Raw genomic sequence first — 27179 nt, forward strand, 5'->3', positions numbered from 1 at the left:
TCGCTGTATTCCTGAGAGAAACTCTTGCTCACGTGCACCAAGAGACCTTTGTAAGAGTGTCCAAGGTGGCGTTGTTCGTGACAGCAAAAGGGTGACCTTGGTGCTATGGTCATGACCATGGCTTATAAGAAAAAGCCACATACAGCTTCTTATGACCACACAGATGAACTTCGGTGTAATGGTTAGCTATGGACACAATAAATGCTGCATAACAAATGGCCCCAAGTCTCCAATGGTGAAAGTCATCCTTCATTCTCATGGATCTCTAGCTTGGCTGGGGCTTGGTTGGTCTCGGCTGATCTAGACTGAACTTGGCCGGCAGCCCTGCCTCAGCCAAAGGTCTGTGGGTTGGTGAGCACCATTCTGCTCAAAGAGGTCAAGGCAGGACTTGAATTTTTAGATCTTACAGCATGACATGGCCAAGCTCAAAGGCTCGGGGCAGGAAAATAGTTTACCCACGGTGCTGATCCGGGAGGTGAGAAGGACTGGAGCCAGTCATTCAATTTTCCATCCTTAGTGATATAATGTTGAGTGAAAAAGCAAGTCCCAGAAGACGTCTGCTGTATTTGTACATTCAAGTTTAAAAATAAGCAAAGCGAGGGGTGCCGGGCTGGCTCAGTCAGTAGCGCGTGTGACTCTTGATCTCAGGGTTGTGAGTTCGAGCCCCACATTGGGTGCGGAGCCTATTTAAAAAACTAAAACTAAAAATAAATATAAACAAACAAAGCTAAACAATATATTAAGTAAGCACACATGAATATGTAATAAAACAAAAATAAGCAAGAGAGTGATAAACACAAAATTCAGGTTGGCTTCTGACAGATGACTAGGATACAAGTTTTTGGTGATGTTCTAGTTCCTGGGTCAGATGGTGGGCTCATGGGTATTCATTATATCAATCAATCAATCAATCAATCAGTCAGTTCAGTTAAGAGAAAGAAAAGGCCAAGCATAAGCCAATGATGAGGGTATCCCATGAGGAACAATCATGATCATCCCAGTTCTGTAAACCTGAGGTCTGAGAGGTTCTGCTGGGCCATCTGCTGACTCATGGCCCCAGGCAGACCCGGACAATGTGAGTCTGGGTTCTTACCACTCCCAAGTTCCAGCAATCTCTCCTTCAGTATATCTGTTTCTCCCACGAAGTAGGCCAGAACTGTATTCAGAACTCTAGGAGAGCACCACCCAGAAGAGAGTGAAGGGGGAGTCTTTCCTCTGCTTCACAGAGAACATCATCCTGCTAGGATAGAAGTCCCACAGGAGAGGTCAGTTAGATGGCTTGACCTGTGCCCCTAGGACAAGTATCATATGTGGTTGAGACAAGGAGTTGAGAATGTGCATCTTGGAGAGGGGTGGCCATGTACAGCCATTTGGGTTGTGCACTGCTCAACAGCAGAGGTCACCATTTCCATTGTAGTCTAGGTTCTAGGTTGATGCAATATATGTGAGTATCCCCCTGGACCTGTGCATGGTGTCCTTGCCTCAGTGACTAGACCTGGAGGTGTAGGATTAAAGACTGAAACGCGAGGGTCACTGTGGGCTATGTCCAAGGAGCCTTGATCTGTGCAGCAGAGGCAACATTCAGAATCACTGGACACCTGGGATTCTAGGTCAAAAAGGATTGGTCAGATTGAGGTATGGAATCAAACAGTGGCCAAGAGGGGAACCCAGGGCTTGGGCAAAGACAGGGGAGAGACGACGGGCTAAATCCTGGCTGAAACATGGTTCTGATGATCCCCTCAGCCTCTCTTCCTGCCATTCCTCCCTGAAGCCGGAGCTCTGCACAAGCCAAACACCCCATGTCCCTTGCAATTGGCAGCGAGAGAGGCAGAGAATAAGGCATAAAGAACCTGGCTCCTTGCGGGACTGGGGGACCCACTTGGGGTGAGGCAGACCCAGCATTCCCCAGGAATTCACCTTCTGGAGGCTCAGTGACCATAATACCATAATCTGCCTATCCACTGGGACAGAGGAGAGTTGGGCGGCGCAGTCTTAAAACTGGGGGGAGTTAGGGACCTCGTCACTGACAGCGACATCCTCCGCCAGTGACCAGACAGGGTCTGTAGCCACAATGGATGAGCACCAATCACATTCCAGGCATAATGCTCTTAAGCCTCGTGACAAACTTGCAAAGGGGACACCACTCGCTCTGTGTTCCGGATGAAGACATGGTGACCCTGGGGAATTTGAGCGACGTGTGAGGTCACAGAGCAGGTGCGCCTGGCAGGACTTGACCCCAGGTCTATCTGATTTCAAAGTCATGGTCAGACTGTGGCTGTTCTGCCAGTCCCCGTACAGATCAGCCCATAAGCCTGGGCACCAGGGAGGGCTGTCTTCCAGGGAGGGCTCTGCTCTCCACTGTTCCGTCCACCGTGGGAGGCCTGGCCTCTGTGTGTGTGTGTGTGTGTGTGTGTGTGTGTGTGTGTATGGGGTGGGGATTGATTCCTGGCTCTGTGATCTCCCTCAGAGGGTGACTGAGGTCTGGCTGGAGCCGTAGGCGGCCAGCTAGGGAAGGAAGCCCTGTTTGCAGGTTCGTTTCTGGGAGAGGGCATGTGGGGGCTTTAAAAAGCGGGCCACCCCTGCCCCCCAGCTTCTGATTGACCCCACCCCGAGTCAGGCTGGGGTGGAAGCTGCTGGATGCCAGGCAACCCAGCTAATTGCTAAGCTAGGGCAGCAGGGTGTGGCTTGCCATAATTACAGTTTGCTCTGTTGCCGCTGGCCCGGTTCATAGGAGAGGGCGTGAGGAAGCTCCAAGCAGCAGAAAGCACACATTAGTACAGCAAATTGGGCCTGTTTGGCAGCCTCTGGGCCCCTGGGAGGGCCCTGAGCCCCAGGACTGTCGGAGCCGCCATCGGCTGCCAGGATGCCCCATTGTCTCAGCGGAGGGCCCATTCACATCCGCCGGCTCTGCTCCCAGGTAGCCCCGGGGGGATGGGGTGTAAGCTTCACAGTGGCACCCTGACCCAGCCCTTCCCTGCTCCAGGCCTCAGTTTCCCGATCTGTCCAATGGGATGAGGGCTGCCCGCCTCTCTGTGAACGAGGGGGCCTGGCTTCTCATCCCTGCTCTGGTCCCTTTCTAAACTCAGGCCACTGAGCTGTGGAAAGAGTGAGTGACCACCTGCCACACTGTATGGCCCCAGGTGAGCTTTCTGGAAAGCCTTTCTGGGCTCACATACTTTCTGAGGGATAGAGTCTCTCCAGACTGGCTCTGAATTCCGGCTCCTCTACCTACCAGCTCGGCGACCTTGGGCCATGTTCTGCGCTCCCCCTAGCCTGGGCTGGCTGGGAGTGACAGTCACAGACTGTGCCTGCAAATTCTTTGGCTCATTCCATCAAGAGGCAGGGTCTCTGCGGGTCTCCTTGCCATTGGGTGGGCTTTGGTGACTGCTTTGCCCAAGAGGGTATCATAGAAGTGTCATTTTGGGATTTTGGGACTTCTGAGCTTAGATTGCTAGAAGCCAAGGGCTTCTACCTTATTTGCGGGAACAGTGGCGCTGGCGTCCTGAGCCACCATGCAGAAATCTGATGGCTGTGACTCTGAGTCTTGGCAAGCCCAGACACCAAACACATGAGCGGTCAAGCCTTGTATGGTTCTGGCACTAGCCGCCAGCCATCCCCGGCCTTGACATCTTCCCAGCTGTGGCCTCAGACGTTACGAAGCAGTCATTAGCTATCCTCCCTATGTCTTTCCTGAATTTCTGACCCACAGGACCTGGGAGCGCACCACTGTAATTTGGGGTGATTCTTTACATACTAATAGCTAATAGCCCCAAGGATGGGATTTAAGTGGGGTCACAGAGGGAAAGTTCTTCCCAATGGGCCAAGGTTGGAGAAGGGTGGTAAGCCTCACTGCAGACACCAGGAGGAGGGAAGATGGAGGCTGTAGAGCTGAGGGCTGGTCCCGGCTGGGTGCATGTAGAGACCTAGGCCCAGCTGGTAAACTGACAAAGCTGCCACAGTGATGCTTCCCACTCAGGCTGCTTCTCTCCAGCTGAGAGCCCCGAGCCCCTCAGCCATGACTCCTGTGACTACATGCTGCTGTCCTCCAAAAAGCACCCTTCCTGAAGCACAGTGCTAGGAACAAGCTTAGATCTTCTATTGTTTGTGGAGGTCAGTGGAAGGTAGCACTCTCACCTCCCTGGATTGAAGACTTAGACCTCTATTAATGCAGTCCAAGGATTGGTTCACTTTTATAACCACATGTCTCGGTTGAGCTGACTATGAACCACAATCCCTAGCTTGCTCCTGGGCTGTTGAGACCCTGCAACAACCCAGCCCAAGCGGGTGCTCGGTCCCACCTGTCTTGTGGCTACTGTGGCTGGGAAGATGTTAACACCATCCTTCTCTGGGTGCGTAATACTGCACTGAGAGCCCCACGCTCCTATGGCTGGACCCCTGAGCTCTCTCCGTTGTAGAAGGTCACCACGCCAACCCTGTCCACCTTGGGGGGCCATTTGGGTCTGAGAAAGGAGATGTGAGCCCACGGGAAGAGTCTTCTGCAAGCAGAGGGTCAGGAGGTCTGGGTTCGGATACTCGCTTCTCACCATCCCCCACCCCCCATCACATCCTCGGGATTGAAATCAGAGAGTGGGCAGAGGGGTGCTTCCCCACCCCCACTGTCAGAGACTCTCCAAATAAGCTCTAGGAGGCAGGGCCCCCGATACCAGAGAAGCACATGCTTCTGGAGGCTGATCCTTCCCACTCAGAGTCCAGAAGGGGCCACTGCGTGCCCCTTCTGGCCTGCCCAAGGCAGCAGGGTTCCATGCGCTTCCCCATCCCTACTCCCGGGTGACCAGGGCCAGAGCCCGGCTCAGGCCAGAGCAGCCCACCTCCCTGTAGTTAATATCGCAGGCAAAACCCAGGCTTAGAGCCAATTAGTTGTTTTCCCCCCCTCTCACCCCAAAGGAAATTGCCTTTTGCACTGTCAACTCCCTAATTACCAGATGGGATGACCGAGATTTTGAAGACAATTAAGGGGAGGTCTGTCTTTTCCCAAACTCCCTGGTGTCCCCTCCTCCCCAGACCCGCCCCTGTCTGGAGCCTTCCTCTAATTTGGAGCCACTTAGAAAAGACAGGGAAACCTTTAAAGCGAAGAAGAATGTCTCCCGGAATGCCTCCTGCCTGGTTTATAGCTGTAGCCGGGCGGAGAGGGGAGAGGGGGGTGCTGGCAAACACACTCGCTCTGCTGAAGCATGAATACTGAATCCTGTTCAAGGGGCCTGTGGCCACAGCATCCTGCTGTAAAAAGAGCTGTGGGTTTGATGGTTGAAGAGGGACAAAGGAGCTAGGATCCCTCTGCCCAGCGGGCCAGGAGACACCTTAAACCAGAAGAGGGAGCCTCCAAGCCAGGTCTGGGAACTCTTTGCCTGGTCCTGCTCGGGTCACCTCTGGATGGTTCAGCCGCCATTTCTGAGCCACCCTGTCCCCTCTGCTCCCCTCTCCTGCCTGAACCTGGCCCCTCACATATCTGGGCAGCTCTGTGGGTGCTCTGGGACGTGCCATACATCCGCCCTCTCTTTGCGCAGAGCAGTGACAACTTCCATTTTGTCCCCATCCTCGAGTCCCAGCTTAATGGACTCCAGCCCGTCGTGACTTCTCTGAATGGATAATGGCCCTCTGTCCCCTCGCTCTTGAAACCATACCTGTTTTTTCCCCTCAATGCTCAGCACTCATAAGTATCCCATAAATATTTGATGAATGAGTGAATAAACCCAGCCTACCTTGTCTGACTGTGTTACTGAAATGATTCAAACCCAGGGATGTGTCAAGGATGAGTTCTTAGTCCCCCAGAACACCAGGGTGGGGCTGCAGTAGGTAATGGATGAACATTTGCCAATTTTGAGTTGCCTTTGCTTGGGGGGTGTGGTGAGCTCCGCATCACGGATGGTGTGCAACAAGAACCACTCGAGGGAGTCTGCAAAGGGCACTCAGGCTCTAGTAGGGCTGGTGGGCTGCACTCAGGGGGCCAGTGGATTCCGCTGGGGCTCTGAGATCCTTCTAGCCAGAAAGTCTATGACAGTGGTTCCCCACGTGGAAAGTTATTTATGAATAACCCCCTGGGGGCCTGATTTACTGAGGCTCCTCTGTGCTCCTAGTGCCCAGGTGGCTAGAGGCCAAGCAGCAAAGATGCTAAGGCCCCAAGGCCAAGGGAAAGGCAGGCAGTAGCTGATCTACAGAATGGAGGTCAGAGAGAAGCAGAGATTCCAGTGGGAGAAGGGAAGGGAGAGAAACCAGGGAAGGCTTCTGGGAGGAGGTGAGAGGTGATCGAAAGTGGGAGGATGGAGGCATGGTTGGGGTGGGGGAACATGCTCCATGGTCAAAGGTTTGGAGGAAGGAGATTTTGCAAATCACTGGGAAAATTGGGAAGGTCAAGGAGGTGGCCGGCTGGGATGGGAGCCGGGGAGGCAGAGGACAGCCTGCTGACAGAGGAGAGTTCGAAGGGAGAGTTAGGGGTGAGGAGGAGTAGGCAAGGTCACCTGGACCACCTTGCCTTCTTGTGGTGTGGGTGACAGCTGTCACCCTGCAAGGGGGAAAACCATGTCCAAAGGTAGCTGATGTCTTTCAAGCTCTCTTCCAGGTCTGGTGACCCCTGGGAGCTCACGTTGCCCTCTGGAAAATGGGCTGCTCTCCACAAGGGGCTTAGTACTCCTCTGAGTTCCTCGGACCAGCCTGGAATTCCAGCTGGGAAGCTCCTTACTCCCAGGAGGCCCCTGGCTGAGAGCACAGACCCCTCAGGGTTCTCTGTGACCCTGGAACTGGCCGCCACCCCGTGGTCCGCAGAGCCAAACGGTGTGACCCAGCAATGACAACAGACTCTCCCCAGCCGCACCTGGCTGACGGGGCTGCGAGTTTTGTCAGTGTGGTGGATCTGCCTTCCAAAGCCCTTGACCCCAGAGGCCACCTCCTTTTCCTGGTGCTTCCCCTGCTCGGGGCCCCTGCAGGCTCCCCCCGCCACACCCCTGCTCGCCCCAGGGACAAATGTTCTCCATCTCTCCCGTGAGTTTTCACAATCTCTGTTGAATTTTTGGATCAGCTCTCCCTGCACCTGTAGCTCTCCCCTGCTTGTCGAAGGAGACCGGGAAAGGAAAGTATCAGGACTGGTTGGCTAAGCACTTGGTCCCCCGTTGTGACTTACCCGCCTCTTACCGGCATTCCCTTTTGGATTTCCTTCCATCCGGCAGGCTGGGGGGCTCTCCGCCTATTTGGGACTGTCCTGAGCTCTCCGGAGCCCCTCAGTGGGTGAGAGGCCCGGGTGGTGATCCCCAGAGACAAGAGCTGAGCGTGAGGGCCCTCCGGCCAGCAGGAAGCAGGTGTTAAAGCCCCAGATGGCAAATGTCTCTCCACTCAGCAAGCCCGGAGCCAGGAGGCCCCAGGGCCAGGCTTATGGACCAGGCCAGGAAAGGCGGCTCCCCAAAGCCAACATGGACAGTGGCCACCTGCCCTACCATGTGGACCCAGAGAGGGGCAGGCACCTGCCACACTTGCACAGTCCTTCTCCCATAGCAGTCAGGGCAAGACTGGGTCTGGCAACCCTCTCTTCACCCCAGCCTGAGAAGCATGTGGTTGGTCCCTACTGGGGGATGACATGGCGGTCCTGGTCCCAGCTCAGGGTGGAAGTTTCCATCATAGGTACCAGCGAGGTCAGGAAGGTGAGCATCGGGATGGGCAGAACCTTCCAGAAACTCCCTTCTGGAATCACTAGAAAGACTCATCCTGGCACCTGCACTCATCAGCCTTGGATGAGTGATGTCACCCATGTGAGCCTCAGTTTTATCCCCAGGAAAATGGGGCGAGGATTCACTGTGAGGTCACACGCTTTAGAACATGGCCTGACCTTCTGTGTTGTATGGAAGTTAGCTACTCCGCTTATCGTCATCATCACATTCCCTGCCCACAGGCTGGGATCAGCCGTCCTGGGGCCCAGAGGCCTGGAGACCAGCTCAAGGGACAGTTAAGCTATGCAGGGCCTGGAGACAGGTGGGCTCACTGCCTGAGCCCTGTGCTACCGGCGCTGGCGGCCGATCAGACGTTGGGGGCCTCACATGGGAGCCCATTTGGCCAGACGGCCTTTGGGGGCCGCAACAGACCCACGGGGCCTGCCAGGGGCAGGTGCAGACTTGGCTTGGCACATCTCCTGGAGAATTCTTGGGCTGTGTCAGGCCCGGTAAGGACGGGCCCCCGCTGGGGGTACGTGCGGCCAGCGTGGAATAAGGGATCTGATTCTCCAATTCTCCCTCTTTGGGGTCACGTTCACGTTTCTTTGGTCTGCCTCTTCGCCTTTTCAGCTCCCCAGACATCGTCAATGGCCCAAGGGCTGGAGGGGGTCATGGTCGCCCCAGTAACCAACCACAAGGCAGTAGTCGAATTGCCTGAGGGGTCTTGTGGGTCAGGCTGGTGCAGAAACCCTCTCCCCGAGCTGACTGGGGGTGACATGTGCTTGCACTTCTCACGGGAGGACGGTGGCCCACTCAGAGTCACAGAGCTCAAGGGGTCGGGCCATGTTGCAGCCTTGAATGCTCCCCACCAGGGTGGGTGGCCCTGCCTTGGAAGCTCTCCTGACCTCAAATGGCCCAACGCCAAGTCCTCCTGGCGGGTTCCAGGCCTCAACATACTGTGTGTTCTCGGCCAAGTGCCCCTTCCTGGGCCTTTGTCCCTTGGGTGCAGAGATCCGGTTGGCCCAGTATGAGCGGAGATCCTGTGGTTTGGACGGTGTCTGGACCCCACCCACTCCGAATGGCCCCAAACAGGTGCCTGGCAGGGAGGGCGCCGTCCTGTCCTTTGTCACCCTCCCAGCTATTGTCCGGACCCGGAGCGCTATTTAAAGAGCCGTCCCTGAGAACCCCCAGCCCTGCTGCGACGAGAGGGAGCTCTCCAGACCATGGTATGCTGGGGCTGCCCTGCCTCCTGACCCTGACCTCATTCCTCAGCTCTGACCTCATCCTGTGACCTTGACTTCTTGTGTGATTCTGACCTTCATCTCATGCCTGAACTCACCCTGACCTTGACCTTGCTCCTCTGACATCCTTGAACTTGACCTGAGGTTGTCCCTAGTCCTGACCTTTTCCTTCACCCTTGATGTTACCCCTGCACCTGGCTTACCCTGGACCGTCCTTAACGGGGGGTCAGTCCATCCATGTACGTCCCGATTTGTGTCTCTGCTTCCTGGACTCAGTGGGGGCTGCTGTGGTGAAGCGGTGGGGGGTGGGGGGGATAGGAACAAAGAAGAAGGGGGTAGAAGGAGACAGGGTGGTCTTAGAGGTTTCATAGCAGAAGCAGGACTCTGGTCCCATCGAGAGGCCATGGTTCCCGGGGGGCTGGGGTTGATATTCCAGGATAGCCTGGGACCTACACAGACTGGCATGGGACCTGCCCTGCTGCCCTCCCCTTGCCTCTGTCCCCAGCCCCTTGGGTGTCCCTGCAGGCTCTCAATGGCACAGCCCTTTCAAGTCTCTGTCTCACACCTTCACTGTCCCTCCTGGCCTGAGAACTCTGACCTGGCTGTCAAGTCTCAGTTCAGAAGCCACCTCCTCCGAGAGGTCTCCCGTGATTGCCCTAATGGCATAAGGGCTGCTCTGTGCTCTTAGTGTCTGTCCGTTCCTCCATCATTCCCCACTGATCCTCTGTCTCCCAGGTGGACTGGGGGATCCCTGGGGACAAGGCAGGGCCTGATTCAGCACTGGGTCCCTGGGACTGGGCACAGGGCCTGGCTGGAGGCCAGCAGGCACCTAATCAACGTCCCGATGTTCTGAGGTAGACATCATCTTGGTTTTATAAATGGGGACACTGAGGCTCAGAGCAGGCAACTGATGTTCTCAGCATCGCAGTGCTGCGAGCCGCAAAGGCAGGACTAGAATTCAGGTCTGGGTGACCCCCTTCTGCCCCGAGGTGTTCCTTTCGGAAGATTTTCATTTTTTTTTTTTTTAAGGGCACATTGTAAAAGGCAATTTCCAAGACGGCTGGGCTGGAAACAGTCCCAGCTGGGACAGCGGGAGGCCACCGAGGCCCTTGGAGCTCAGGGGGCCCCCGGGGAGTCCGAGAGAACAATCCCGTCCTCCCTCGGGGGGGCTCTGGCAGGGGGGCCTGGCACACAGTGGGGCAATGGCCCACGACAGGGACACGGAAGGCTGCCTGAGACAGGGGTGGGGGACACCCAGGCCGAGGGCAGGTCTGAGGAGAGAGAGGGCAGACTATCCCACAGACGGAAGTGATTGTTTTTTATTAATCAGAGGGAAATGTGTATGTAATTATGTGAGATGAGCCCCGCAGGGAGGTTCCTTTCTTTATGATGTCTGAAGGGATTTATAAATATTACAGAGGCTTTACTGCACATAGCGTCCTGCCTACCCCCTTTCAAAGGATTAGTGGAGACAAAGCACCCAGTAAAAGCTAATTAGAAGTCAGCCGGCGGTACAGCTCCTGAGCCCAGGAGCCGGAGGGGAAATGGGGGTGAGTGCGGTCTGGGGGGACAGGACCAAGCCCGGGGAGGGGAGACCACACAGGGACCGGGGCAGTGGAGGGAAGACAGGAGGAGCCCACGCTCCGGGGCGGGGTGGGCAGAGGCTTGGCACCACTGACATGGGGGCAGGAAGGCTGGGGGTGGGGGGACACCCCTTGCCCCTCTGCCTCTGTGAAGCCCGGGCTGCCCTTTGCAGCCTCACAAGCCACGGCTGAGACTCCCTGCCCTACAGAAAGCCCCGGTGAGAGATGCTGAGGGCGAAGTCCCCCGGGGGGTCTTGGGGACCCAGAGCTTTCAGGGAATGCTCAAGGGGGTGCTCTCAGGCCCCTGATATCCTGCGAGGAGCACGTAGAGTCAGGAAGGCGGCCAGAGACCTTCCTCGTGGGTGGTCGCCTGCTCTACCTGCTGTGGAGATGGGCTCTGGGCTCTGGGCAGCCGTTTCCCGATGGATCCGCACTCGGAGCTGGGCCCTGGGTGGGTGTCGGGGAGCCCCGGGGTGGGACGGACAGAGGGAGATGTGGCCGGACCGGGTCCTCTCTGCTATACCGCTTGGGTTCCCCCCACCAGCTTAAGAAGCTGCTGACCGGCCCATGGGGTGGGGGTCCCCAGGCTTCTGGCCTCAGGCAGGGCAAAGGCCCTGCTTATCCGCCAGGTTTCCTTAGAGCCCTGTCGGTCTGCAGTGCCCCGCGGCCCAGGGCGGCCCTGTCACTCGGGACTGGGACAGACTGGGAGGGGCAGCACTGCACAGGGGTGGTGGGGGGTGGCAGGTGGGATGCGCGTCTGCCCTCAGAGGAAGGCCCTCTCACTGCCTCCCACCTGGCACTTCCCAGGCACCCAAAAGAGCCCGAAAGAGAGCGGAAGGTGGTGCCAGCTCCAATGTCTTCTCCATGTTTGATCAGTCCCAGATCCAGGAGTTTAAAGAGGTCGGTCAATGTGCCCTCTGGGCCACCGGGAGTGTTAGTGCAATGCATGGGAAGCATCCGAGGGGCTGGCAATGCCCAGGTCGCCCTTGGTCCCTGGGGGTGATGACGACGTCACTATCCTTAGAGCCCACCGCGTTGTGCCTCTGAGCCCGGAGACGTGACTTGCTGTCTTTGGGCAACCCCCACCCCTCTCTACCCGAGCCTTTGCTTGCTGTGTGACCTCAGGCTTCTGCTCTCTGAGCCTCAGTTTTCCTCTCCATAAAATGGGGTTGCTGCAGCGTGACGTGAGGGGCGGGCATGGCACCCCCGCCACGTGTTGGGGAGGGGCGGGAACGGAGTGGGCCTGCCAACACTCTCATGCGGGGGCCATGCTGAGCCAGGAAACCCACTGGTTGGAGGTTACCCAGGCAGCGGTGTACAGGACGGCAGCCCCTTGGAGGGGGTAGGGGATGGGCTTGGGCGAGTGGGTCAGTGGCCGCTCAGTACCCATGTCTCCACCAGGCCTTCACCATCATGGACCAGAACCGGGACGGCTTCATTGACAAGGAGGACCTGAGGGACACTTTTGCCGCCTTGGGTGGGTGACCAGCAGCTGAGTGGGGGGGGGGGGAGGCTCGGGGCTTGGGGCAGAACTGAGCCCAGGCCTTCTGGAAGGAGTGGGTGCCTGGGGACAGGCCAGGGCAGCAGTTGCAGTGGTGTGAGGGGCTTGGCCTGTGCCTGGAAGGTATGGTCTGGGCCAAGGACACAGGGAAGGCAGCAGGTGCACGAATGGCCTGGCCTAGGGGCCGGGGTGGGGAAGGCGGCCAAGAAAGCAGTGGGCGATGCTGGGGGAGGAGGCTGGACACGTCCGCAGGGTTCAAGGCGACCAGGATTCAGCTACCAGGGGAAGCTGCCCAGGGAGAGGCCTTAAGGCATGAATGGGGTGGGGGGTTCAGCTCGCGGGAAGGGGGCATAACCGAGTCATGCCTGAACTACGCTTTGAGCTCCCGGAGATGTGACTGTCCCCTGGGACCAAGAGGAACCCCAGGGTCCACCCACCCCCAGGGGACCTCCTCCTGTGGCATATGAGCTCTGAGCTCCCGGTCTTCTGGCCCCTACGCATCTCCATTTCAGCTTCTTTGGGCCTCAGTTTCCTCATCCGTGAAATGGAGATAATCACCAACTCGCTCTCCTTCCCACGGAGGCCGAGGTGTTAGCAGGGGGGTTGGGCAGTGAGGCTGGGAGCAGCCCAGTGCTGTGGCCAGATGTGTCCCCGTCTTAAGTTCCCCAGCAGATGGGCAGGGCCTGAGGGCTGAGTTGGGGTGGGGGTGGCGGGAGCATAGAGCTGGGAGACCCTGGTCCCGAGCTCTGTTCTCCTGGGCTGCCTGCGGGCAGGCTCCCCTCGGTCCCTCACTGTGCTCCCGGGTGTCCCCCCCCACCCCAGGCCGCATCAATGTGAAGAACGAGGAGCTGGAAGCCATGGTGAAGGAGGCGCCTGGACCCATCAACTTCACCGTCTTCCTGACCATGTTTGGGGAGAAGCTGAAGGGTGAGGGAGGCCCCACGTCGCCCGGGTGGGGAGGGCAGTCTGGCTCCGTGTGCAGACCGCTGGGAGCGTGGGGTAGCCCCAGCTGCCAGCCCCCTGGGCCCTACCCCAGTTTCCACCTCTAGGCCAGAGCAGGAGGAGGGCATCTGGGGCTGGGAGGGGACAATTTGTGGGCCCCACCTCGAGGGGCTCAGCAGGAGCTCGAGGGGCTCAGCAGGGATAGACCCCTAACCATGACTCCTGGTTCTAACCACGGCAGCTCCCCGGCCAGGGGCGTGGGGTCAGGGCAGCGGTCCAGGCAGCTCTGTCTCTTTCTCTCTGGGCCCTGGGGAGCTACCCTCTGACCCTTAGTAGAGTTTTCCTGGGCTTGAGGTTTCCCTGGGCAGAGGGAGGAGGCCAGCGTGGGCTGTGGCTGTCCTGGGAGGTGACACTCCTCCCCACCGACACCCTGCCCGAGGCCCTCCCTCTGATCTCCAGGCCCTACCCGAGCCCAGTCTTCAGCCCCCAAGGACAGCACTGTCTTTTTGGCCTGCCAGTTCTCATGCACATCGTGGGTGACAAGAGAGCCCCAGCGATGCCCCCCCCAACCCCACCTCACTAATCATGACCTCTGAGCTTTAGTTTCTTCGTCTATAAAATCAGGCCAATCATCAGGAGGGTTAAGCCCATAATAAGTGCTCAGTGGGGTCTCCATGTACAGTTGCGCAGGCTGCTCATAAGTACACGCAGCACCCCGGGTCATTACTCCTATTCTTTGTTTCTCAGAAATATCCCTTCTCTTGCTCCAACTGAGGAAGTCCCCCCAGACCGCCCCCAACCCCCCGCCCTGGCCTGTCCTCTTCACCCTGGCTTTCTCCCTGCCTGTATGTGCTGTTTCTAGGTACAGACCCGGAAGAGACCATACTCCACGCCTTCAAGGTGTTTGACACTGAAGGGAAAGGTTTCGTTAAGGCTGATTTGTAAGTCCCCTCTGCCCTTTGTTTTGGTTTTTCTCTCCCCAAAGGCTTAGGTGATCAGTGAGCTGGGTGAGGTCAGGGTGGGTTGCCGCCCAGTCGCCTACCCCTCCCAGCGCTTAGCCAGCTCAGGCAGTGTCTGGCCAGGAGCCAGGAGGGCACTGCCCTGCCCAGCTCAGCCATCACTCGGTGTCCCTTCCCCTCTCTGGGACCTGGTGTCCCCCATTTCTGTGTGGAAGTGTATGGGGAGTGTGGGGTCACCAGGGGTGGGTTTCCCAGTGGTAGAGGTGGGCCTTGAAGGGAAACGAAGGGCTACTTAGGCTGGGGCAGGGAACATTCTAGATGCCGCAACACAACTGTGAAGGAACAGGGCTTGGCATTTGCGGGGTTGGTGAGGGGGCGGCTGGAGGTCCGGTTGGGGACACTGAGCACAGAGAGGGTCTATGTGGGGTAGGTCCTGCGACAGGCCCTGGGCTGCGGGTCTGCACGGGGGGCCACTGGGCTGGCATGTGGGGGTGGGGGCACTGAGCGGAGTTGAGCGTGGTGGCGGGGGCAGCCTGCCCAGCGGCTCGGACGTGGAACTGTCCCCAGGGAACTCCCTTCAGAGCCTCAGAGGTCTCACCAGGCCTGTGGGTGGCCTGGAGCAGGCAAAATTTTCCCCCCAGGCAAAGACTTCCTGACTGATTACTGTGATGCTTGTGGCCTTGGCTTTGAGGCCAGATTTGCTGCCCACTAGAATCATCCCATATGGGGCCGGGGGAGGTGGGCAGGAGAGGGCAGGAAAGGGGAGCTGTGGGGAAACCAGCAAAGTTCCGTCTTGTCCCTCACACCTTCTCACCACCCCCACCCCCCAAAGTTGTGAGCCACATTTTCCCCAGGGCTAGGTGAGGGGTTGTTCAGGGCTCCTGCGGGCTGGGGCCCTCTCCTTCGCCCCTCCCTCAGGATCCACGGTTCCCACACCCGTCTTGGGGACCCCCGCGAGGCACTGAGGACAACCCCTCTCCTGGCACGCACCTTCACTCCCACCAGGGCTGGGCCAGGAACCCTTCTGGGACCCAGTTTGGGAACCGAAATCCCCACCCCTGGGGCTATCAGACCTTGAAGACGTGGCTGCCTGCCAGGAAGGCCGCAGAGGAGCCTTGGCTGAAAGGGAGTCTGTGAACAGTCCCCAGCCCGGAGAGTCGGAAACTGTGACTGTCCCACAGTAACATAAATAATGGAAAATGTGCGTCGGTCCTTAGCAGGCTGGCCCCTGCCGGCGCCGCGGGACACTTGGCGCTCAGGCCTGGCTCAGCCCTCTGATCCCTTCCCCGCCCGCTGTGCCCTGCCGAGAGGCCCGGAGGGGGCCCTCCAAGCTCCCAGGGCATCAGTCCTGTGGGGCTTCACCTCCTGCCGCTCCCCCAGCCCCCGGGGGCCGCTCAGACCCCACCCTGTCACTGCCAGTCCTGACCTTTTGGCACCTTGGTTGTTCCCTCTATAAAAGGGGCTCATAGCACTCACTTCCCAGGGCTATGAGGAGCAAAGGAGACCTGGGCAAGGCCGAGGGCCAGCCCTTGTATTCTCGGAGGCACGGGGAAGTGTCAGCGCGAGTCACTCCCTGGCTGAACTAGCAGGGCCCCTAGAAGAGACTGAGGGGTCCACCTGAGGCCACACAGTCGTCTGGCCAGTGGCCTCCTGGGGCACGACGCCTCCCCACCCCCCTGTCTGCTCTCACCACCCCTGGGATCCGCATGTGCTTGCCCCGGGTGGCCCTTCCCCTCAACCTGACCCTTCCTCTCCCCTGAGCAGCATCAAAGAGAAGCTCATGACCCAGGCCGACCGGTTCAGTGAGGACGAGGTGAGTGCGGGCTTTCCAGGGCACAGCCTAGAATCTTCCTGGGGAAGGTCCCGCCCGGCCCAGGCCCTTCTCAGTGGCCCCCTTCCCGGGAGATGGCTCTTCCTTTTTAGACGGTGACACGATGACTCCCCCCCTTGACTCATCGGAGGAGGACAAGGGTGAGTGGGGCTGGCTGTGGGCCCCGGCCATCCCCACCTCGACCTGCAGAGAGGGGAGCCCCATTCTGCCTGACGCCCTCGGGTGACCTCCCCCATCCCCCGCTCGGGGCCCCTTTCGACCCGAGTCCAGGCTGACTCCCTACTCCTTCCCCAGGTCAAGCAGATGTTTGCGGCCTTCCCGCCAGATGTGTGTGGTAACCTGGATTACCAGAACCTGTGTTACGTCATCACCCATGGAGAGGAGAAGGACTAGCAGGCCAGGGAACCCCCCCACATTCGGAGGTAGCAAACTCCCGTGGTGTTTTGGGGGTGACCCCTGGTGAGCCCCCTACAGCCAACGTGTGCAAAGGAAATTCTCCCCTTACCCTCCCCGCCCCGGCTCAGGGGTAAAGCGAGAATAAAAAACGCTAACAAGGCCTGCGTTTTCGTGATTAATGCTCCAGTTGGGGAGAAAGCGAAACATTCCTGCGTTGTTGGTTTTTCCAAAAACTTTTTTTTTTACTTCTCCGGCTTTGCTCAAATGTTCCTGATGAGCTGGTGTTTAGAACTAATTGACAGTTTTAATGATCCCCAGCTGGGCCACAGGACATGCCTTCATTTAGGAAGCTTTTACTGAGCACCTGGGGCGTGCCAAACCCGGTGCCGGTCCGGGGGGGGACACACAGAAGAGCCAACCCTGTCCCCGGGCCGGAGGGTCGTGCAGTGATCAGGACAAGATGTGGGGTCGGGGCACCAGGGTGGGGGGGGCGTGGTCAGAGCAGTGCCCGGGAGACCCGGCGTCTGGGATCTGGGCAGAGGCCAAGAAGGTGGAGAAGAGGAGGCAGATCCAAGGGACGATCAAGGAGCAGTTGGGGACTCCTCCTTCAACAGGACCCGTGTAGCACCAACCACAAAATGAAAGGGCATATGTTGGACCTATTGGAAGACATATTGGAAGAATGTGAAAACGCAAAGCCCAGTATTGGGAATAGATTTTGACAAAGATCTCATGTCCCAAATATACTTCTAAAAAAATCCTGCATAGGGGCCCCCTGGGTGGCTCAGTGGGTTAAGCCTCTGCCTTCGGCTCGGGTCATGGTCCCAGGGTCCTGGGATCGAGCCCCATGTTGGGCTCCCTACTCAGCGGGGAGTCCGGCTCTCCCTTTCCCTCTGTCCCTCCCCTTGCTGGTGTTCACACACTCTCCCTCTCGCTCTCAAAAATAAATACATAAAATCTTTAAAAAAAAAAAAAGACTTCATGGAGAATTATTTTTTAAAAATCCTACCCATCCTTAATGGAAAGTGAATAATCACGGACACACACACACACACACAGACACAGCGGGCGCCTGGCTGGCTCAGTCGGTAGAGCATGCGACTTGATCGCAGGCTTGTGAGTTGCAGCCCCACGCTGCGGGGAGAGCTTCCTTAAAAATAAAATCTTTAAACAAAGAGAGAGAGACACACACACACAAAAGAGAGCATACTTCTTTCTGTAACTTTTTAAAATGATAGCATGCTTAAAAATAACTTTTTTATTAAGATATAATTCATGTGCCATAAAATCCACCCTTTGAAAGTATATAATTCAGTGGCTTTTAGTATACTCCCAGGGCTGGGTGGCTATCTCCACTGTCTATATCCAGGACATTTTCATCACCCCCCAAAAGAAACCCATTAGTCAGTTAAGCCGCTGCCTTCAGCTCAGGTTATGATCCCAGGGTCCTAAGATCGAGTCCCACATCGGGCTCCTTGCTCAGTGGGGAGCCTGCTTCTCTCTCTGCCTCTGCCTGCTTTCTCTCTGTCTCTCTGTCTCTGTCTCTCTCTCTCTTTCTGACAAATAAATAAAATCTTGAAAAAAAAAAAAAAAGAAACCCATTAGCAGTCACTCCTCACCCCTTTCTGTGCCCAGTCCCCAGCAACCACCAATCTACATTCTTTTTCTATGGATCTGCCTATTCTAGACATTTCATATAAATGGAGCCATACAGTATATGGCCTTTTGTGTCTGGCTTCTTCGCATAATGTTTCCATGGTTCATCTGTGTTGTGGTACTTTTCCTCTTTATAGTGGATAACGTTTCGTTGTATGGCTAGACCATGTTTTGATGATCCACTCATCTCTTGATGGATAGTAAGGATGTTCCCGCTTTGGGGCTATTATGAATAACAGTGCTGTGAACATTCATGTGCGAGTTTTTGCGTGAACCTGTTTTTTGATTCTCTTCTAGGGATGCAATTGATGGGCCATATAGTAATTCTACGTTTAACTTTTCTGGGAATTGCTAAACTGCTTTCCAAAGCACTTTTTCAAAGAGACAGCCCCATTTTATATGCCCACTGGTAATGTTTGAGGTTCTTCTACTTTCTTCACATCCTCACCAGCACTGTTATTTTTGTGTTTTTTTTCTTTTTTAATTTTAAATTTTTATTTTTTTTAAGTAAGCTCTACATCCAATGTGGGACTTGAACTCACAACCTGAGATCAAGAGTGTCATGCTCTACCAGTGGAGCCTGCCAGGTGCCCTGCTGTTTTTGTTTTTATTTTTTAAATAGCCCTCCTAGTGGGTGTAAAGTGGCATCTCATGTTGTTTTTGATTCACATTTCTCTAAGGATTGATGAAGCTGAGCATCTTATCATGTTCTTATTGACCATTTTTATCTCTTTCTTTTTTTTTTTTTTGAAAAATGTCTTTTCAGCTTCTTGGCTCATTTTTAAATTGGGTTATTTATCTTTTTTGTTGCTGAGCTGTAAGAGTTCTTTATATATTTTAATACTAGGCTCTTTAGATACATGATTTGCAAAAAAATGTTCTCCCGTTCTGTGGGTTGTCTTTTCACTTCCTTGATAGGGTAGTTTTTTTTTTTTTTAAGATTTTATTTATTTATTTGACAGACAGAGATCACAAGTAGGCAGAGAGGCAGGCAGAGAGAGAGGAGGAGGAAGCAGCCCCCCCCCCCCCCACTGAGCAGAGAGCCTGACGTGGGGCTCGATCCCAGGACCCTGGGATCATGACCCGAGCCAAAGGCAGAGGCTGTAACCCACTGAGCCACCCAGGCACCCCTGATAGGGTTGTTTAATGCTTATTCTTTCTTCCAAGAGTTTCATAGTTTCAGCTTCTGCATTTAGGACATTAGGACATCTTGAGGGTTATGGAGTTGTTGTTATCTATGGTGTGAGGTAGGGGTCCAGCTTCATTTTTTTGCCTATAGATATCCATTCTTCCAGGATTTGGAGGAGTGAGACTATGTACCCCCTTGTGAAAGGATGAACTGATCAGAGTGGTGGGTTTATATCTAGACTCTCATTTCCAATCCATCCACCTCCATGTCTCAGTGCGTACCTTTCGATTTCACTTATGTGGCATTCCATACCAAATGAAACTAATTTATGAAGGCAGAAGGCAGGATAATGGCTATTTCTGGGGGTGGGGAAGGGCCATGAGAGAGACTTATGGAAGACAAAAATGCTCTATGTCTTGATCTGGTGGCCAGTACTCAGGTGAAGACATGAAAGGTGATAAGACGGTACCATTAAGAGTTGAACAGTTAATGCCCTTTCCTATATTTATGTTCTATCCCAACAGGAAGGAAAGAGAACAGGAGGAGAGAGAAATAGGAAAGAGAAAAAGTTGGGGGGGCTGGAGGGAGGGAAAGAGAAGACAGGATGGTCAGGAGATAGGGTGGAGATGAAGGGCTTCAGGGGAGCTGTGGGGACATGGCTTTGGCGACTGATGGCAGTACACCCTTGGATGCCATGTCTTGGGCTCTGGGACCCAGGGCCTGGCCTAGCCTGTGAAGGGATCACCAGCAGTGGGACCAGAAGAGACCACGGAGTAATCCTGAATCCTTAGAGCAGGAGGAGGACCAAGCAGAGATGGGCAGTTAGCAGGCTGGGAGGCGAGATCTGGGGGAGACGATCAGGTGGAAAAAATGCCAACAACGTGGGATCTAAAGGGCCGGACCCCAGGTTGAGGTCTGCACGTGCTCTTAGACATCTCATCCTTGTGAGTGCGGGACAGGAAAGGGAGGCACAGAGCTTGCCCAAGGGCACTTGGTGGAGCTGGGATGGGGACCCAGGCAGCCCGGCTGTGCACCCATAAGCTCTACCCCACACTACCAGCTGATGCAGCGTAGTGTGGGGGTAGGGACAGAGTTTAGGAACAGAGTTTAGGGCCACAACAAGAAGTTTCCTTTCCTTGTCCCTCACCCTCCTAAGCTCCTCGTTGCCTCTGGGGGAGGTGGGGAGAGAGGTGTGCCCACCAGCCCGGAGCTCCCCGGCTCAGATCCCAAGGGCAAGGTCTGCGAGCAGGGGCTGGGGAACTCCACGAGAGCCCTCTCTCTCCGCCCAGGCCTTGCTCCTCCTGCTCTCTAAGACTTTGGCTTTCCTGGAAATCAAGGTCTCTGCTGCTGAGGAACTCGTCAGACCTGTTTACGCCCTGAGGAACCAGGCCAGAGCCAAGCTGGAGGGAACAGACGCCATGGGCACCTGCTGGCCCGCCTCACAGCTCCTGGAGGCCCGGCTCCATGACACCCAGTTCTGCCCGCCCTGCAGTGGCCCAGCCCCACGAGGACATGGGGTGGCCAGCCAGGAGGGCCAGAGGGGCCCCGTGCAGCTCAGGAGAAGACACTGGGGGCCCATGCACGCCTCCGTCCTTCAGACATCCGGCCACTTACACCCACTCTGTTCCAGGGCCCAGAGAGGATCCGTAACACCAGGAACACCCACCTCTGTCCTCAGTGGGCTCTGGCCCCACAGGCATGGGAGCGGATGGACTCTGGCGGCCAAGGGAGAAGGCAGGGCCAGCGCGGGGCACCAGTGGCGGCTCCAAGGCATTGGCTTCTGCCTTTCTCAGTGTCTCCACAGCTTAGCTGGCTCATGGCCCCTCTCCTTCCACTGAGGTCCATTGGTGATTTGACTACCCCTGACCCAAGCCCACAACCAGGGGCCTTTAGTTTCTCTGACTTTCCATCCAGTTCTTGAGGGACACTTGGAGTGGCCCCACAGGACCACCAGATAGGTCCCACTGGATCTTCCTCTATTCCAGGAAGCTGGGTTGGGGGTTGAGTTTCCTGAAAGCCAGAGAGAAATCGGGAGCAGCGTGCATCAGTGTTGATGGACTCATCATGTCTCCTGAGTCGTATCTCAGATCGCTTTTTAAGGTACAAGAACTCCTTGGGGCCTCCCTAACCTCGCCCTGCACCTCCATCCTCTTGGATCTGGGCTCCAGCTGTACAGCCTCATTTGGCCCCTTGAGTGCCAGGCACTTCTTCCTGCCACAGGGCCTTTGCATATGCTGCTCCTGCTGCCTGGCACACTCTCCCGCCTGGTACCACCCCCTCCTCTGCCCACTGGCCCCACTCAGCTTTCTCTTCTCAGCCCTGCCTCTCATCTCCAGTTCCTGTTGCCCGGAATGCGCCACCCCCCTCTCCAGCGCCTCATCATGGCACCCAGCACTTTTGCTGGGGATATGTAAGTGGGGTTTTCCTTTCCCATAGGGCTTTAAGTCTGGGATCAGGGTGGATTCTCTCGCTCCCTGTACCCCTAGCACCCTGCACAGGGCCTACCACTGCAAAGACTCTTGGGAAACATTTAACCAGCTCCAACAAGCCTGGAGAGATGATCCAGACTGCATGAGGCCTTCGGAGGCAGCTTCTGTGGTCAGTGCTGTGGGCTCTGGGCCTCCTAGAAGATACTATGGGCCAGAAGTCACAGCTAGGGCCCGCAGCAACCCTAGATCCATCCCCAGGGCTGCATGGGGCCTGCCCTATCTGTCTGTGACTTAGTCTCCCCCTCAAACAGAATGGGATCCCATGGTCCCTGGAGTCTCAGGAACTCTAGCCCCCAGGGCAGCAGAGAACCCTGAGGCCGTGGGCATCCCTGGGTCTACCTAGCTGTGTTGCACGGAAGGTGACCCATCTCGAGAGCTGGCCAGACTGGCTGTCGGGAATTCTTGGTGGCCCCAACCCAAGCCCAGCAGGTGACAGGCAGCAAACCCAAGCCTAGCCGTGGTAAGGCTTCATGTCCCCAGGGAGCTGGGTGCAGGGGGCAGGGGGGTGGAAGTTGGCCCCACTCCGGCCCCGCTGGCTCCCCCAGCCAGCTGGGTCTCATTGAGGGTAATTAGCCCTGGGAGCCGCCTGGATCTTGGCATCTGATTTTCCACTGTGATCCGTCAGCCCGGGCCTTCGGACAGTGGCCCCCGTAAAATCACGAGGGGGTCGCTGTTAAGAGAAACGGCAAATTCCTTCCACCCGTGCGGCTGGCTAAATTGACTTTGAGAGCAGATTCCCTCCTGGCGCTCGCTCAAGAATGGCCAAGTCCTTTGAAGGTCTTTCCAGGACGGACCCCAGGGGCTTGGAGCCGGCCGGGCGGGGAATCTCCCGGGAGCCTCTGCTGACCATGGGAGAGGGGGGCCCCCTCCGGCTGGCCCCTGGCTGCTGGAGGGACCCTGCTGGGCTCCGCTGGCCATCTCCGTGGCAACCCTGGGGGTGACTCTGGATCTTTTTCACAACCAGGAAGTGGCTGGGGCGGGGGTGGGGCAGGGAGAGCCCACGATGTGCTCAGTCCAGCTGTCCTTCAGTCTGGCTGAGGGTTAGGCTGGGCCTCTGGGGACGCCTAAGTGTCAGTGTCTGTGTGTCTCACACGTAAAACCTTCAAGTCTCACCTGACAAAGAACCCTGCCCAGGGTGAAGGTCCTGGCGACTCTGGCTGGCTCCACAGCCTGGATCTCTGGGTGTGCCTCCGACTTTGTCACTTCTGGGCAAGGTCATTAACCTTGCTGTGACTCAGTTTCCCTATTTAGAAAATGAAGCTCATGGTAGTGTTAACCTCACAGGATAGCTCCTCGCTTCACGCAGGCCAGGCTCTGGGATCCAGGGGTGGACAGACAGATCTCATCCGGACCCCTGCTGAGCCCACGTCCAGGGGAAGGCAGATGCCGGTAATGACATCATGAGACAAGAAGGACTCAAGGTGATAGAGGGGTGGATGGGCAAGGGGCGGGTGAAGAGGCAGTAGGCTACCCATGTAGGCCATGGTAAAGCTGTGTCCTAGGAGTAGGGACACTTTCATGTCATTGGGAATGACATGAGCTCAAGTGTAGTTTAATAACCCAAGGTGACAAGTGCAAAGTCAGAAAAGGCCCATGGAGCTGAGAAAGCACAGAGGAGAAGCCCAATCCAGCCTGGAAGGCTTCCTGGAGGAGGTGATAACCTAAAGAATGAGTAGGGGAATGCAGACAAAGAGGATGATGACAGGCCTCCAGGTGGAAAATAGAAAAAGAGAGTCTTCTGGAAAGTCCACTCCTGATTACATCACGCAGAGATGTTGGGTGTTGGCGAGGCTCCGACCAGCCCGTCGCCCTTCTTAACCAGCAGGAAGCAGACCCTAGGCCAGGCGCTTTCCTTCAGACCCAGCACCCAGCTAGACTCAAGCAACACCCTCTCTGTTTCTGTGGTCATCTCCTGTTTATGGCGTGTGGAACTAGCTTTTCACGTTTGGTAGCAAGGTTTTTTTAGAAGCGCTTTCTTCAGAAGGAATGTATATCTGTGAGTCGATTTAAGGAAAACAATGAAGGTAGACAATACCTAAGAGCAGAAATAATAAATGTGGGGTGGGAATCACTGAGGTTTGGGGGGAAGAGGTGAATTCTAGAGGAGAGACTGTGAGATACTCTTTGGAAAGCGAACAGTCCAGAACTCTCCGGAACGTGCGTTCTCAAATCCCAGTGCTGAAAACATTAGCTTTCGGTCTTGAGTCCAAAATCCCCTTGAACAGAAGAGGCTCCATCCAGTAGGGTGGGGCCAAGGGAGTGTGGCTGCTTGCTGACAGACAGACAGACAGACAGATGGGCGCTCAGCCACATGGGAGTTTGTTGCTGGGCACGCACGGAAGCTCCAAGTTCACTGTCTTGAAGCCAGACTCTCTGGGTGATTCAGGCGCCAGCTCGGTCCCACTGGTACGGCGTTCTGGGGCACTTGGCATCTGTCTCTCTCCTACCTGCCCCCTCTGCCCCAGCCTCTCCCAGCTTAGCGAGGCTCGCAGCTCAACTGACGCCTGTTCGGTGAGGGGGAGTTGATAGGACATCAGGTCTTCTGTCGTGGTTCTATTGGGACCACTGGCGACATACGGCAGGGATGGGGCTGGCTGGCTTTTAGAAGCCCATTCGCTCCTCAGGACAGAAAGATAGGGGTACATAAAGCCCCTAGCCTGTTGCCTGGCATGCAGGGGATGTCCCCCCCATAAACACACCTGCCTGGCTTCCCTGTGGGTACGAATCGCAGAGCTGGTGACAGGCTGAGCTGGAAGGATGCTCCAGGGTCGCGGAGGTGCAAAGTGCCCCGTGGACAGACGACGAAGCTAGACCCGGAGAGGGGTAGCCCTCCCCAGCTCTGGACCTTCCACGGTCATCCCCCTTCCGTCAGCCCCACACCCCTGAATATATTCAGAATCACACTCCTATCCAAGATGCGTTATTGGGGTGATAAGTGCTAATGCCTATCCATGTCCATGGGGCCGGGAAGGGGGACAACATGTTAGCACGAGACCTCTTGGGTGCTGGTAGGGGGCTGTGAGACCTGTGGCATGTCAGGGGGAGGGGGCTGGGACTCCTTAGCAAGGAGAGGGCTTCAGGAGAGGGGCTGTGTTTTGCTAAGCAACCCTTTCCCTCTCTGGGCCCCAGATCTTTCTGTGCCAAGAGGACACTGGACTGGGGGGAACTGTGGGCGTGGGCCTGGCGACGGGGCTGGGAGGGACAGGCCAGCCTGGAGCCACCCTAATCTGGGGCTTAGCTCTGACTTCAAAGCTGGCGGCTTCAGCTTTGTTGGAATGTCCAGCCATGGTGGGGGCAGAAGGGGGATGCCTGGTTCCCATCAAGCTCCAGAGAGTAACTGTGGCCTCTCGGGGCCCATGAGGGCGGGGCTGGAGATTTGAGTGGGTGCGTTTGGGGTGCGGGATCCCCAGTGTCTTAGAGCTGTGTGACCTCGGGCCAGTGGCTCAATGTCTCTGGGTCCTTCTAATCCTCATCAGAGAAACAGGGTGGGTGAGGGTACCTCCCTTCTAGGGCAGCACCTCGTCTAGGGTATGGCCCGGGGCCTGGGAGGACCCCAGTTGGGAGGACCCCTGTCTGCTATGCCAGACCTGATAAGGGAACCACGTACGCCCTAGGCTCCAAGGTGGGTCCTTATGGCTCCACAGCGCCATCTACCGGCATCTGAGGAGTCATGCCCCGTTCCAGCTTCCCCCAGGCCACGGGCACAAGGTTAAAAATGTAATCTGGAGACAAACAAGACTGAGTATGAGTCCTGGATGCCAGATTTCTGGATGAAGGACAAGGCAAGTTTTTTAAGTTCTTCAAATCTTGCTTTCTTGTTAAAGACGGCAGCATACGCTGAGCGTGTGTATTCCCCACGCGGTACACTTTCTAGGCGCGCATACGTAATAACTCTCCCAATGACCGTGGGAAGCAGAGCCTTCCACTATTTCTACTTCACAGATGAGAAAACCGGGGCCAGAGAGGGCAAGACATTGCCCCCGGGCTGCACAGCCAGTAAGTGGCAGAGCTGGGATTTGAACCGGGCAGTCTTCCTCCATCGGTCCTTGCTTCTTACCACGAGGCCAGTAAAGCAGCAGGTAGAGGCACCTCGGACGGGCACAGGTAAGACTCCTGGTCATGGGGCTAAAACCCTTGGCTCAAGGCGGGCAGCTCCAATGACTTCAGCTAGAAGTCTAGGGGGGTATCTCTTCGGGGGGTACCTCCTGCCTGCCACCATCTGTCATGTGATCTGCTCTGGGATCCCCAGTTTCCGGGTCTGCAGATGGGCTTACTTTGTATCTCCCACCACTTCTGGCTCTAGAACTCCCTCACCCTTTCCTTGCCTCCCTCGCTGTGCCCATCAGAGCGCTGGATTAGCCGAGGACACCGTTCCAGGCCTCCAGACACCTCCAGTGGGGAGGGCCTTGTCTGTGCCGTCTGGCCCCCCAGCGACAGCAGCAAGCTTCCCAGGGGCCACAGTTGGGGGGGTGGAAGGGACGAGGACGGAGCCACGATGCTCAGGGGCCGGGAACAACCACCCTGATCCAGCCTGGGCTCGTTCCCTGTGGGCCTCCCGCTCAGTGCTGTACCCATCCCAGAAATGCCCTCATCAGTTCCCTAATTACTGGTTCTCCTTCCTGCCCCACCCCCAAGCTCCGTCAAGTTTTTGCCGGCAGACAGGAGCCTGCTGTCACAGCTGGAGGCCTGGGCCGGCTTGAGCACACCCAAATAAAACGGAAAGGGAAGTGGGCACCCCCAGAAACCCACTATGCAGCTTGGGAAACATTGGGATGAGACCACAGATCAAGCTGGGCCCCGAGTAGCCCTGGCTGGGGGCCGAGGACCCTCACTGGACCGCCATCCGAGGAGGCAGTCCTGGATGGGAGCCGTCTCTACGCAAACCTGCCCGTGATGGGGTGAGCTCCGTGTCACCAGGTGCCGAGGGGACTGGGCCACCGGCTAGGTAGGCTTTGACACTCAGTAGCCCTCGGACCTCCGTTCTGACATTCAGGCCTGTCACCACCTGGGAGGAAAAAAAATGGGTACTAGGATCCCCATTCTACAGATGAGGACACTGAGGCCGAGGAAGTCCTTGGGCCGTCTGTCCTCCAATTCTGCCATCTCTCTGCTCCTGGGGTGGGTCAGGCTGCCTTCCGAAAACCAGACTTGTGCGGAGAGCAGTGGGCACAGCCATCAAAGTCCCTGGCATGGTGTGCAGTCGGGGGCCTAGAGGAGGGAGGAGCTCTCCCTGCGGGGGGAGGAGGGAGGAACCTGAGCACGGAGGAGCCAGGCTGGCCTGAGCAGGAGGAGCTCTGGGAGGCAGCAGAGGCTGCGCGGTGCCGGCGGTGGGGAGGCAGGCCCTGAGGCTGGGAGGAGCCCTTGGGGTCGGGTGGCAGAGCCTTGGGCCTTCATCCAGAGCTGGGCCGGTACCCCGAGGGCATGGAGGAGCCATTCTCAGTGGGGACCCACGTGTGCCCCGTGGCATAGCCTTCCTCCGGGGAACAGATGAGAGGTCCATGCTTTGGCTACGGAGTGATGACAGAGGCCACCGCTGAACAGGTTATGAGGCCGGGCACAGTGACAGGGGGGTGCGCCTGGTCTTGGCCTTCTGCGGCAGGAGGACTCGGAGAAGCCAGAGACACCTGCCCACCTCTTTGCGGGTGGAGCCAAGAAGCCATGCCAAGAGGGCAGAGGGCAGCCCTCCTGGGTTCATCTGAGTTCCATTTCGTCTGGGTCACTTTGGGCTTCCAGGCCATGCCCTGCGAGATCACGGAAAGTAGGGCCTCCCATGAGCGGCAGGCTAGGCAGTTCTGGC

The 27179-nt window shown here is 56.8% G+C and overlaps 1 protein-coding gene across 1 annotated transcript; it reads left to right on the top strand.

Annotated features, from left to right (window-relative positions):
• The first annotated feature begins 8726 nt into the window (after positions 1 to 8726).
• On the top strand, positions 8727 to 16270 carry MYL10 (myosin light chain 10). The gene is made up of 7 exons (XM_080830577.1): positions 8727 to 8881; positions 11287 to 11379; positions 11881 to 11956; positions 12803 to 12907; positions 13785 to 13863; positions 15646 to 15694; positions 16007 to 16270. The coding sequence occupies exons 1-7, from the start codon at positions 8879 to 8881 to the stop codon at positions 16103 to 16105; spliced, it is 504 nt and encodes a 167-aa protein (XP_080686703.1). The 5' UTR covers positions 8727 to 8878; the 3' UTR covers positions 16106 to 16270.
• The last annotated feature ends 10909 nt before the right edge of the window (positions 16271 to 27179 follow it).

The sequence above is a fragment of the Martes martes genome (assembly GCF_963455335.1).
Source record: "Martes martes genome assembly, chromosome: 18".
In the NCBI taxonomy this organism is placed as follows: Eukaryota; Metazoa; Chordata; class Mammalia; order Carnivora; family Mustelidae; genus Martes; species Martes martes.

Bases quoted from the DNA above. Each gene is read 5' to 3' on its own strand.
- MYL10 (XM_080830577.1), top strand. The intron at 13,864-15,645 runs GTAAGTCCCCTC...TCCCCTGAGCAG, and splicing joins GGTTTCGTTAAGGCTGATTT to CATCAAAGAGAAGCTCATGA. The intron at 15,695-16,006 runs GTGAGTGCGGGC...CTCCTTCCCCAG, and splicing joins ACCGGTTCAGTGAGGACGAG to GTCAAGCAGATGTTTGCGGC.